The sequence below is a fragment of the Dermatophagoides farinae genome, chromosome 9 (genome assembly GCF_024713945.1).
Source record: "Dermatophagoides farinae isolate YC_2012a chromosome 9, ASM2471394v1, whole genome shotgun sequence".
Lineage (NCBI taxonomy): Eukaryota > Metazoa > Arthropoda > Arachnida > Sarcoptiformes > Pyroglyphidae > Dermatophagoides > Dermatophagoides farinae.
This window is the reverse complement of record NC_134685.1, coordinates 1,726,931-1,740,697: the sequence shown is the minus strand read 5'-3', so window position 1 is coordinate 1,740,697 and position 13,767 is coordinate 1,726,931. Positions and strand designations below refer to the sequence as shown.

Here is a 13,767-nt window from a genome sequence, read left to right as displayed (position 1 = left end):
TTGGTTGTATGTTTTTTTTCTTTCAGAAAAATTAAACAACACAACACAACATGAAAATACAACATGCCAGAGAAAAATAAAAAACCATATAATAAAAATAACTTTTCCAAAACAAATGATGGACGTTATAATAAGAACGGATTGCAGAAAAAAAAACAATTTCAATTTCTGATTCAACTTTTCAATTGTGTTGAAATGATGGACAAAAAAGAAAAATCTACACGATTTAAATGAAAAAATTTAACGCGTGTATGATGATGAACAGGATTTTTTTTTGATTTATTATAATTAAACTGACCATCCATTTTTTTTTTTTTTTTTTTTTTGAAAAAAAGACTAAATTCAGAACAAATGGATGATTTAATTTAATTTGATTTGATTGATGTAAAATACTGGGTGTGGGCCGGCTTACAGTTTAGTTTATTATTATTATCTTTGACTGACAGCCATCAATTTTCAACAAATGGAACACAATACGAATCCAGAAAAAAAAGACGAGAAAAAAAATCACTTCCGAGTATCATTTATTATCATTATTATTAAATCATAGAAAAAAAAAGAAAATTTTCAAATTTTTTTTCCATTTTTTTTTGCAAACCAAATGTTTTTGAACCGATAAAATGGGATAAAAATAATTGTTCATGGAATTCATCATTTCATTGGTGAAAAATATAATAATAACAACAACAACAAAATAAGAATCGAATGTTTGTGAAGCAGTAGAATAATAATAAACAAAAAAAAACAAAACAAAAAAAGAAAAGAAACAAAAAAAAAATTTAACAATTGGTTTGATGTGCGGATATAACCAAAAAATATTATGCAAAATATCAATTGATACAAAAAATAGCCAGCCAGAATAATTCGGAATCACATTTGTGTGTGCACATTTTTTTTTTTGCGAAAATTGAAAAAATTTGATGAGCATCGATGATGATGATGATCTGTATGGAGATGAAGATGATCAGATATCATAGATTGTCCATCTCATATCATAATAATTTATTACAAGCGTCATAATAATTTATTATATTCAATAAATGTTGATTTAATATCATTTAAAACGACATCAAGTTCTTTACGAAGATCTAATGGGGGAAAAAAAATTAAATGAAAATTTTTTTTTTGCTTACAATGAATTTCAATTTATACATACCATAGATTCTATCTCGACAGGTGTTTACTTTCGAACGCATTGAATCATCCAATTCATTCAATTTACTATCATATATTGGATCATCAATTTTTATGCCCATCTGAATTTGAACAAGAAGAAAAAAAATTGATTCAGATTAACTTATATTGGATTAATTTCTAATAATACCACATAATTTTTTACTTACACAATGTAAATTTTTATGCTGTTCATTAATTTGACATTCAATCTGTACACGGCAACTATTCAAACGGCGTAATTCTTGTTTCAATGTTTCACGTTTTGTAATACGTTCATTGATTTTATCTTTAATCAATTGATTCACTTCGATACGGTCCTTGTAATCCATTACAATTGTCAATATATATAATTTATTTATTTTTTTGGAGTGTTTTTTTTTTGGTTGGTTGGTTGATTGATTGGTTGATATTTTCGGCTCGTTTTGGCAGATTTTGTTCAATGAAGAAAAAAAAGTAGTGGCCACAATCAATAGAAAGAAAGGATGAAAAAAAATCTATTTGATTTCAATTCAACAACGGCATTGATGATGAATACAACTACTACGATGATGACGAAAAATGATAATGAAATGAATGATGAATTATAAATTGACAACAATGACAACAACAACAAAAAAAAATCAGTCTGTATGTCTGATTTTCTATACTGCAGTAGTATGGAAGGATGGCTAAAGTTGAAAATTAATTTATAAAAAATGGACAATTACGATGATGATGATGGTGATTAAATTGAAATCAATCAAAATTAATAAAGAAATTTTTCCATTCAATTCACGAATTAATTCTTCAATGTAATGTATGTATTTTTTTTGGCTATTTTATCGATTATATCGATGATGATTGATTCGATCGAATGATTGATATTATTCGAATTCATAATCATTCGTTCTCTTCTTTTATGAGGATGTTGTTGTTGTTGATAAATATTCATCGAGCCGGACCGAAATACCGGCAAAAAACACAAATAAATCTATCTGTTGTCAATTGAATTGAATGAATGAATGAATGAATGAAAACAAAAACAAATCAAGTGTGTACGTACCGGATTTTTTTTTATCAATCGTTGTTGTTGTTGTTGTTCGAATCTATATTTATTTATATGATGATGATGTCGAGACAATCCGGAAAAAAAAAATTTTTTTTTGTGTCTAATTTCAACTATACACGGCTATTTTGGTTATTATCATTTTTTTTTTAAAAAAAAGGATAATTTTTCAACTAAAAATTGGCGATAACAACAAGAGAAAACAGGAAAAGAAAAGAAAATTACAATTCTAAAAAGTAAAAGTGAAAAAAAACACTAAATTTGATGATGATGATGAAGATTTGAATGGTGAGAGTCAAAAAAATTTTTTTCTCTTTCTCTCTATCTATGTGTGTGTGTTTGTGGTGTGTGAAAGATAAAAAAAAAAAATATAGGCCAAAACGGGCGTCAAAGAGTCTGCAACAACAACAATATTTAGCTGGCCATCGGGTATGTAGTTTAAATTGAACAAACGGAAAGAAAAATGAAAATCAAATCATCATCATCATCATCATCATCATGATTGAATTCGATTGTTTCAAATGCTGCAATGATCGTTTTTCTTTTTTTTTGTTCGTTCTGGCTTCGATTATATATGCATTTGAAGATGATGATAATGTATATGGTAAAGAAGAAGATAATTTTAAACCCGACCAAAATGGTAATGGATGATGATGATGATGATAAAAGTGAAAGTGAAAGTGAAAGTGGAAAAAAAATTGGGCCAAAAATATACCAAAAAAACTTTTTTTTTTTTTTTTGATCGTTCGTAGTCGGGTTTTATTTTTTGGCAAGTTTGCCAGCAGCTACACTACTACAATATTGATGAAAAAAAATTTTTTTTTTTGTTTTTGTCGATTTTTTGACTTGAGCAAGGATCGTGCGTCGGTGTTTATTTGAAGAAATGAATAATCTTGTTATAAATTTTTTATTTTCAAATCGTTTTATTTTATTCGAACAAACAAACATTTATGTTGTTGTTATATGATAATAATAATAATAACAGTTGATCGACAACAACAACAACAACAACAACGGCGACGACTACGACATCTTTATCATTAAAAATGATGATGAGGCAAAAATGATGACAATTATTATTACAATAGCATTATCAAATCAAGTCAAAACTCAAATCAATCAATCAATCGATCGATCGATGAACACAATCGAATACATTTGTTCGTAACACAAACACACACACACACACACACATCGTACAAAATGACAATTATAAAAGGAGCCAAATCGATTGGATGGCCATCTAGGATTTCTGTGATCAACTATCTATAAATGATGCATGTGATTTCGATTTGAGTTGGATTTTTCGTTTTTGTTTCTGTTTTTTGATTTATTTTTGAAAAAAAATTCCATCATGATTTATACATTATTGACAATATTCATCATTATTTTAGCTATAATCTATCTTTATGAATGGTTTAAATCATTATGTCATCTGAAACAATTGAATGGACGACATGTATTTATAACCGGTGGTACTAAAGGTATTGGATTGGAGATTGCAAAAATTTGTGTAAAAAATGGTGCAAATGTTACGATTGTTGCTCGTGATGAAGAATGTTTACAACAAACTAAAATCGATCTGATTTCGATGGCAAACAATTGTGATCAACAGAATATTCTTACCTTTTCAGTGGATATCAGTAATCGACAACCATTTCAATTGGAACGAGCTATATTTGATGCTGAATCCGATTCAGGACCAATAGATTTACTTATCTGTTGTGCTGGTACGGCCATCGCACGTACATTCAATGAATGTTCATTGGATGAATTTCATCGTATGATGAATGTTAATTATTTTGGTACAGTGAATACGATTAAAACATGTTTACAATCGTTGAAAAAAAGCCAAATGAATCCAGCAAGAATAATGATATTCTCATCGATTGCCGGTTTATTTGGCCTTTATGGCTATTCAGCATATTCAGCTGCCAAATTTGCCTTAGTTGGATTGGCTGAATCATTGGATATGGAATTACGTCCGCATAATATTCGTATAACGGTATCATTTCCACCAGATACCGATACACCGGGTTTCGCTAATGAACAACATGGAAAACCAAAAATAACCGAATTAATTTCTGATGAAGGTGGCCTTTTTACACCCGAACAGGTTGCAAAAAAATCTTTGAATGATTTTCTCAATAATCAATTCATATCTACAGTCGGTCTGAATGGTTTTGTTGTCACAACATTATGTTCGGGTATGATGCCATGTTATTCATGGTCACAACGATTATTACAAATCAGTACAATGGGCCCATTAAGAGCAATTGGTCTTTATTTCCTGTATTCATGTGAACAAATTGTTCAAAAAAATTTTGTTGAAAAAATTCGTCAAACAGTATCATCACCATCATCATCATCATCAAACGAAATCGAAGAAATCTGAATGAAAATTTGTTTTTACACTTATATTCTATGATGATGATGTTGCCCTCATCCTATTTTCTTTATATCACAATCAAATGATAATAAAAAATGACATTTGTCAATGATGATGTTAATTGTTGATAATTGAGCATAATAGAGAACAAAAAAAAAAAAAAAAATTCTTTCTCAATTCGCCGATGGATTTACATCGTTTGTCTGTATAATATTGGCCAATGATTGTGGCCAAAATCGATTCAATGATTGTTGTCGTTGTTGTGATTTTGTTTTTGATTTTGTCTTCAATGTGGTCGTAGTGGTTGTTGTTGTTGAATGTTTTCGATTCGTTTTTCTTGTAACAGTTTTAGCTGTATTAGTTGTTAGATCTAATCCAGGATCATTTATCATTGATAATGATGATGATGATGATTCTGATAATGATTTTGTTTGTCCATGATGAATACTATTATTGGCCGAATCAAGCATCGGTTGTAGGATACGTCTTCGTGCATTGATAAACCAATTATTTACCTGTAATAAGGTAAGATTTGTTTCAGATGCTATGGTACGTTTTTCATCTTCCGTTGGATATGGATGCTAAAAATAAACAAACAACAACAACAACAGAAGAAAAAAAACAATTATCAAGAATCACAAATATTTAAATATATAACATACAACGATATGTTGAAAAAGCCATAAACGCATTATCGATGTAGCATGTTTAGGCAGAACACCACGTTTGCTATTATTATTTGAATTTATGTTCGTAGCCGTTTGTTTTTCATTTGAGCATTTTTTCTTGATTGATTGTTTTTCTGTTTTTACTTTTTTCAATTTCGGTTGATCACTTTGTACTATAGGTGGATATGATGAGACTTCTCGTTGATCATCATTCCTGTTGTTATAGAGATCATTATTATTATCAACATTATCATTTATGTTGGATTCTGAATTGAAAGATTTTGATTTTAAACTGAGATCATGTACCAAATCATTATCATCATCATCATCACCATCATCATCTTCATCATTAGAATCAGAATTAGAATCACAATTGTTTGATATGGTCATTGAAATCTGTTGTGGAGGTTGTGGTTGTTGTTGTTGTTGAAGACATTTAGACATTGATTTTAAATATGATATTGATGGTGCTGACATGATTGTATTATCAAAATTAAGTAACGATGAATTGGATAAACCTGATGACATAATTGTTGCATGATTATTATTGGACGTTATTTGTGATTTTTGACCACAATTGAATATAATATTATCTAACAAATCTAATGACGATGATGATGGATTCGATTTCTGTGATGATATTGATAATGATGGTGATGGTGGTGGTTGATGTAATGATGATGTTGATATTTGTTGTTGTGTTGAATATGAACTTGACGATGATGATGATGATGATGATGATGGTGGCGATGAATTTGAGCAAAAAAATTGTTCATTTGGTATTGTTGTTGTGGTTTGCAAAAATGATAATGATGGTGTGTTATCTTCTTCATTTTCGGGCGCTAGATCTCTATCATCATCATTATCATCATCCATAGGTTCCACATCCATATCAATATCATATTCATCATCCATGAATGAATGTGGTGATGATGTTGATGATGATGATGAATGATTTTTCTTTCCATTATTCATCGATGATTGATGACCATTACCACGTATTAGATTATCTGAACGCATTTTTGATCGCAGACAAGCTAACAAATAAAAAAATCATTCAAATTCAGTTCCAGAAGAATACAATGCAATGCAAACACAATACATACAAATATAACGTTGACAAAAATCCTGACATAATTGTGATACTTTTTCCAATTCCAATAGATGTATACGAAACACCTGGATAGCTTTTATCATCTGAACAATGTTCAAAATCAATTAGAAATTAAAAATTAGAGAAAAAAAAACACGAAAAAAAACCACCAACCAATGAATCAACTTCAGGATCATCAGTAAAAAATGATGAATTAGTTCCTAATGTTCGATGATGATGATTGATGAAATCTTCAATTTCACGATTAAACATGGCCAGATTTGAATCCGTTTCAAATGCCGTTATTGATTGTGTGGCTAATTCACATTTTTCAAATAACAATGCTAATGAATTGGATGGAAATTCAATAAATAAATAAAATGAATCAATCGATTTAAAGAAAATTCAAACAAACCTAACAAAGGAAACAATGGATGTGAATAGACGGCATTTTTATCTCGTTCTAATTGTTCGATATCGATTATATCGTTAACCATAGGAGTGATTGATATTGATCTAGTCGTTGTTGTTGTTGTTGTTGTTGATGATGATGACGATGATGATGATGATGATGATGTTAATTGGCCAATATTGAATAAATTCATTTCATTTATTAATCGATAACTATCCTGTTTATTATCATTCAATAATTGATCAATATCTTTTGATGTTATAATATCTTTTCTTAATTGATTATTATTATTGTCATCATCATCATCATTATCGATATCCGATGAAATTATGGTTTTGACTTTTCCATTATTCAAACTATTCAGCCCATCTTCAACATCATCATCGCAATCGTTTTCATCATCATCTTCTTCATCATTTTTGTTATTATTATCGAAACGTTCGGTAAGTATATCCATGTTTTTTTTCACTATTGATTTCAATTGTTGAAAGAATTTTTTGTTTGTTTGTTTGTTTGATTCTAAATCGGTTTTGATTGAAAAATCAGAATAAAAAATGAGAAAAAAAAACAAAGCAATAAATTAATATATATGAAATCAAATGTAATGAAATGAAAAATCTGGCTATCATCATCAATATGACTGATCATCATCATCATCATCATCATTTGGTCAATCATCATCATCATGGTGATTATTATTGTCAATTCCTAGCAAACAATAACCATAAATATTAAAATGCGTGGGCGTGTTACAATCAAGAAACTAATAATAATAATAAAAAAAATGATAGTTTGATTTGTTTGTTTGTTTAATTACATAGCCCATTCATTCATTCATTCATTCATTCATTGTGTTTTTGTACAAATTCTAGATCACGGATTTTATCAAAAGCAAAAAAAAAAATAAAAAAGTTTTTCAAACCAAATTCATATCTTTTGGACCATATCAAGTGATCAAAGCACGTATAACTTACCCTAGAGTTTCAAACTCACAGACATACTTATATATATCACTGCATTCAAACGATAACGACCGCGAACAACAGCAAAAAAAAACATGTGTGTTTCGGGATTAATCATCGGATTTAATCATCTCTCTGTGTATGTGTGTGTGTGTGCGACAATTCAACTGTGATTAAAAAATCTACGGCGCGCAATAATTAATCCCTTTTATTCATAACGAAAGAAAAAGAACAAAAAAAAAACACGTATTTTCATCATCTAATGTGGATTTATAACAAACAAACAAACAAAAAAAAACCAAAATGTGGTTCGTATAGATAGGTAGGGGGCTATTGTGTTATTCCCATACAAACAAATGAACATCATCATCAGCTCTCTATGTGAGTAATTTGTATGCATGTCAAAGTTCAAACGAAACTAATGGCGAATAACAAAAAAAAATTTGTTTTAATCTAATTTTACAAAGCAAAAAAAAAAAAATTTTTTTCTTCATGTTCATGGTTTATTCGTTTATTTCTTTCTCAGAAAATCAAAAATCTAAATGAAACAAAAATTGAACAAACAAACAAACAAACAAACAACAACAACAAATATCGATCAATCGATCAGAGCAAAAAATTAGCAAACAAACAAACAAACAAACAAAAAATCAATACAAAACAGCAAATGTTCATTCAAAATCAACCGGGGTAATTTGAAATTTGATTTCAATTTCAATTTTTTTCTTCTTACATCCACATTCACATTCATTTCATTTCATTTATAGATTCATATCATCAACATCAATATCATGAACACGAATTTTTATTCCCTAGTAGTAGTAGTTTTAGTAGTTAAAGAGAAGAAAATTCAACCAAAACATCAAAATGAATTAAATTTATGGCGAAAAAAAATCAATTTTAATTTCAGTGAAAATCTTTTTCTATAGTTTCATATCACAAAATATTACGTAATTAGTGAATTTGTTGATTTGTGCCGTTTTCTTTTTCTTTTTCTTTTTCTCTCTCCATTTTTTTCATTTTACGTTCACATTTTCAATCTGGTTTTTTTTCGTCATCATCATCATTAAATTGAATTGGTTTGTTTGTGGGCCACCACTATTGAAGCCAAGAGATTTAAATCTTGATGAAATTGAATCAGTGGAAAAAAAAATTTCAATATAGGAATCTATTGATTGACAGACATCATGCACATAGACTGGCGAAAAAAGTGGTGGCGATGGCGGCGGCGGCGGCAATTGCTCTTGCACAAAGACCAAACAAATGTAAGGGTTTCAAGGTGTCGTCAATCTTTTTTTTGTTTTGTTTGTTTTGTTTGTTTGTAGACGAAAACAAATGATAAACTGAACTTCACAACAAAAAAAATGTCGCAAACAAATACTGAATTTTGTTCAGTAATTTTTTTCCCTTGGACAAATTGTTGAACACAAAATAAAAAAAAATTAGCAGAAAAAAGTTCAAAAGAAACCGAAACGAACTATAGTAAAAAAAACTGGTAAATTGATCCATTTTGTATGAATATATGAATTGTACCATTAAGTAAATGTGTGTGTGTGTGTGTGTGTGTGTGTGTGTTTGATAAGGTGTCATAACAATCGAAATTTGAAAATGCCGATTGAATGAATGAATGAAAGAAAAAAATTCTCTCTGTCTCGGTATGTGAGTGAGTGATTGATTGATTGATTGAGTGGACCGATTGATGATGACAAATTGTGATTGGGTTATTCTCGAAAAAGTTCAATAAATTATGAGTGGATTCAGAATATTAAAAAAAAAATCCGAAATCTATAAAATTCCAGAATCAAAATGGGAATCCGAGAATGTTATATTGATTCCAAGAGAGAGAGAAAAAAAAATGATTTGAACAAAAAAAAATGTATAGAATGATGGACGTTTGATTCAAAAAAAAAAAATGAATCTAATCTAATTCAAACAACAACAAAAAAAAATGATACCTGGATGAATCAACCGAATTACCGTTGATGATGATGAATGATAATTTAAAAATTGTGATGATGCGGCAAAAGATCAAAACAACACGGTGAACAAATTAATTTTTTTTTTCTATTAAGAAACAGAGAAAAAAACACATAAAAATTTATCTCTTTAGCTGATTTGTGGTGATTAATTGATTAATTAGCTGATTCGTTGATTGATTGATTGATTGATTAATTGAATTCAAAATAAAAAATCACTAATCAAATATAATGGAAAACCATAAAATTCAAACACATTTCTCATGACTATTTATCTGTTGATGATGGTCACACACACACACACACATACAGACATCAAACGAAAAATGTGAAATCACCAATAGTGTATATGATGACCTCAAAGACCTTAGAACACAACAGATAAAAAGAACTTTGAACAGTCTGAATGAAGAAAATAAAACATAAACAAAACATATTCACATAATGATGATGAATGAATGAATCAATCAATCAATGAATTCAAGTAAGACAAAATGAAAACCTATGATTATATGATGATGATGATGATAATTTCATCTGTAATCGAAAAACAGAACAGAATTCTTTTTTTTTTGCAAACAAAAAAAAATGTTCCTTTGGTCAGCACTACCACCACATTATGGTTTCAAAATCAAATTGATATGAAAGTAGACCATTTGTAAAAAAAAACAAAGTACCCAGCAGCAGCAGCAGCAATAAATGGGCGGAGGATATTTTGTAATTGGGTTTAGTTTGGCATTAGGGTAGTAGGTATATTTTTGTCTTTTGTATTTGTCATTTAAATCAGAGATTTTTTTTTTTTGATATATTCAGTTTTTATTAGTGTTGCGCATGCTGTATATTATATATAAATGATGACGATAATGAAAGATTCTAAACATCATCGTTTCTGATAATATGTTGTGGATAAAACTAAATGTTGACCCCTAAGGGTGTAAAATACACCCATTTTATTTGTCCATTCTATGGATGGGTCATTTAGAAATTAGAAAAATTTTTTTTTTCATGTTATTAAGATATCTACCCAATAACCATTTAGGGAGCCATTAAAACACACACACACACATGCAGACATTTTTTTCGTTTAAAATTTTGTTGGCCGGATACTCATGATGATGATCATATTTTTTTTCTTGGCAATGTATAATTGAATTAAAGTGAATTTCATTTCATTTCATTTTTTTTCTTCTTCATGATCAAAACATGATGATGATGATGCCTGATTGGATCGATCGAATGGTATTGGATTGTGCCAACGGTCATAATCAATAACGATGTGTTTTTTTTTTGTTGCTGGAAAGTGTATGAGGATAGGAAATTATTATTAGTTAAAATTAGTGTCCATCATCATAATGGTGGATCTGGTGGATCCAGATGATCATTATATATTGAAAATTATTATTTCAAATTTTGTAAAAATCAGAAAAAAAATCATGAAATTAAATTCTTTATATTTTGAACAAGATCTTTTGGGATTCGAAAAGTATTTTTTGTTGTTGTTGTTGTTGTTGAAATCAAGTGATCAACAACAACAACAACAACAAACAAACAACGAAAGAGATCGGATATAATGGAAATGGCTGAATTCAGATACATAGAAAGAAAACTTTTCAACTAGAGATTGTTTTGAATTTGAATTTTTCAATTTCACTGGCAAGATTTTCATCATCATCATCATCATTCTAATTAATCAGAACAAACTAACAAACTAGCTAGTTGCCAATTAATTTTTTCTTTTTCGTTTTTGACCATTTTGTTATCGACAAGTTTGACAAGATTCGATTAGCCAAATTTTTTTTCGTTTGAATTTTTCGCTATTTTTTTTTTTTGGATAGCCAGAAAAAAAATTTGGCTAATCTAATTTGAAATTCTGATCATGAATTTGTAAATGAAAACAACAACAAAAAAAAATACCAAACGTCATCATCATTGATGTTATGATCATTTGACCTCTCTCTCTAGTTGTCTGTGTGTTTGGAATATCGTACAACGAAAAAAAAGAAAAAGAATTCAACAATATTCGAATAAACAGAATATTCCTAGATATTCAAATAAAAAACACAAACAACGAAATGGAAAAAAAAGAGCAAAATCCAGTGTTTTTTTTCTTGAAACATTTGAAATGCAACCATATTCGAAACATCTGGCCCCTGAAATCATCTTAAATGGGCCATAATCCGGAATAAATTTGCATCATTTTTTTTCTCTCACTCAGATTGAATAATATTCTCATCATATCCAAAAATTTTTTTTTTTTGAATTGCTTGAATGATATTTAATTGTAATTATATTTGATGATCATCATCATCATCATCAGTGGAAATAGGAAAAAAAATTGATCATAAATGGTTAATGAGTCATATATTCTAATTGTTTTTATACTTGCAATCTAATTTTTTTATTCGATTCATTTGTTTTTCTCTAAGTGAAATGCCATGAAAAAAAAATCTTTATAAAACACATGGATAAATATAAATTGCTGATGTAAACACATTTAGGAACCAGAAAAAAAACAAAAAAAAACAGAATTCTCAATTTAAATTCCAAAAATGGTGAAAAAAAAACAAAACAAAATTCTTGAATGAAAAATGAAAACAAAAACAAAACATACCTTATTATTCGATTTTATTTTTGATCATTCGATCATCATCAGATTGAAATTATTTTTCCACCATTATCATCATTGCAAGGTTTGATTATGATGATCGACCATTTTTACACATACACATACACACATACACACACAAATATACAATAAACATAGTGAAATATAAGTCATTTGCTCATCACAAATCAAGATCAATGAATGAAAGTAAAAAAAAAAGAAAAAAAAATTCCATTCGATTTGATTCTAGAATGTGTAAAATAATATTGATGATGATGATTATGAAGATGCCACTGCCACTCACAATAAAACATTCACATTTATACTGTCATATTTATGTGTGTGTGTGTGTGTGCATTTGGATGCTTGTATATGTTTCATTTGGATCGGATACGAATCGATCGATATAAAGATAGATAGATAGATAGATAGATAAATGAATATAGATGGATCGCGCGCACAAAATGTCCATTTCATAGTGTTTATTTCAGTTGGTTTGGCTAAATAAAGATAGAATCTAGATGGATGGATGGATGGATGGATCTAGAATTGTCGTTGTCGGGCAATGTCAGTCATATTTGATGTGACGATGATGATGATGATGATGATGATGATGGATACACACACAATGATGTTTTGGATCCTGAAATTTTGAGACTCGAATGAATGAATGACTGACTGCTGCCCAGAAAGAAGAATGAAGGAAAAGAAAATTTTTTTTTTTTTTTGATGTATAAAGTTTACATTCTATAGTAGTGAATTTGAACTGTATAGAGAAAGAATCATCATCATAATTCTTTACATGCATGCTATATTGTGCCAATATGAGAATTCTTGTTGTGGATCATTTTTATAGACATGCCCTTTTTTGATGATGATGATGATGATGACGGCTGATGGAATGATGTCAATAATAAATGGAAATGTCGATGATGATTTGATGTGCAACCGTCTATCTTGAATCATTCGATTGGAAATTGGAAAGGAAATGATGATCGTAACGGAATGAGAGAGAGAGAGAAAGGCAAAAAAAACTAATTACACACCATTATAACAGGATATGTTGAAATAGATTTCGAATTTAAATTCTTGAAGAATAAAAAAATATTGTGATCCGATCAATCAAATCAAATTCAAAACAAAAACAAAAACAAAACAAAAAATGATGATGATGTCAAATGTCAATCATCATTTGATTGATTGATTGACGAAAAAAAATGCTTGATGATGTTTCCATGAATTTCGACATTTCGAAATGAAAAAAAAAATTTGAAAAATTCATTCAAAATGTCTTGTTTCATGCGTGATGTGTGTGTGTGTGAATAAGATGGATAGCCAAACACACACATCTTTGTTGAAAGAGAGAGAGAGAGAGAAAAAAAATGTCCAAAAAATTATAAGGGAGTAGTAAAAAAAAAAAAAATATACAAGTGGCCAACAA

At 28.9% G+C, this 13,767-nt stretch overlaps 3 protein-coding genes across 7 annotated transcripts; 1 reads left to right on the top strand and 2 right to left on the bottom strand.

Moving 5' to 3' along the window:
- Window positions 1-616: 616 nt before the first annotated feature.
- LOC124497467 (uncharacterized) lies at window positions 617-3,336 on the bottom strand. Of its 2 annotated transcripts, XM_075733874.1 has the most exons (5): window positions 3,168-3,336; window positions 2,219-2,394; window positions 1,344-2,150; window positions 1,157-1,256; window positions 617-1,088 (listed from the first exon to the last, which is right to left on the bottom strand). In XM_075733874.1, the coding sequence occupies exons 3-5, from the start codon at window positions 1,503-1,505 to the stop codon at window positions 1,015-1,017; spliced, it is 336 nt and encodes a 111-aa protein (XP_075589989.1). In that variant the 5' UTR covers window positions 1,506-2,150; window positions 2,219-2,394; window positions 3,168-3,336; the 3' UTR covers window positions 617-1,014. The 2 variants fall into 2 exon arrangements, with proteins under 2 accessions (XP_075589989.1, XP_046917080.1); XM_047061124.2 differs by having other exon boundaries at window positions 2,219-3,332.
- Window positions 3,337-3,575: 239 nt separating this feature from the next.
- On the top strand, window positions 3,576-4,722 carry Kdsr (3-ketodihydrosphingosine reductase). Its single transcript, XM_047061123.2, has one exon. The coding sequence runs from the start codon at window positions 3,576-3,578 to the stop codon at window positions 4,614-4,616; it is 1,041 nt and encodes a 346-aa protein (XP_046917079.2). The 3' UTR covers window positions 4,617-4,722.
- On the bottom strand, window positions 4,491-13,642 carry LOC124497733 (homeobox protein unc-62). 4 transcript variants are annotated; one of them, XM_075733870.1, is made up of 6 exons: window positions 12,333-13,642; window positions 6,787-7,302; window positions 6,546-6,715; window positions 6,385-6,475; window positions 5,273-6,315; window positions 4,491-5,191 (listed from the first exon to the last, which is right to left on the bottom strand). In XM_075733870.1, the coding sequence occupies exons 2-6, from the start codon at window positions 7,238-7,240 to the stop codon at window positions 4,784-4,786; spliced, it is 2,166 nt and encodes a 721-aa protein (XP_075589985.1). In that variant the 5' UTR covers window positions 7,241-7,302; window positions 12,333-13,642; the 3' UTR covers window positions 4,491-4,783. The 4 variants fall into 4 exon arrangements, with proteins under 4 accessions (XP_075589985.1, XP_075589988.1, XP_075589986.1 ...); XM_075733873.1 differs by lacking the exon at window positions 12,333-13,642 and adding an exon at window positions 9,701-9,912; XM_075733871.1 differs by lacking the exon at window positions 12,333-13,642 and adding an exon at window positions 8,390-8,437.
- Window positions 13,643-13,767: the final 125 nt, after the last annotated feature.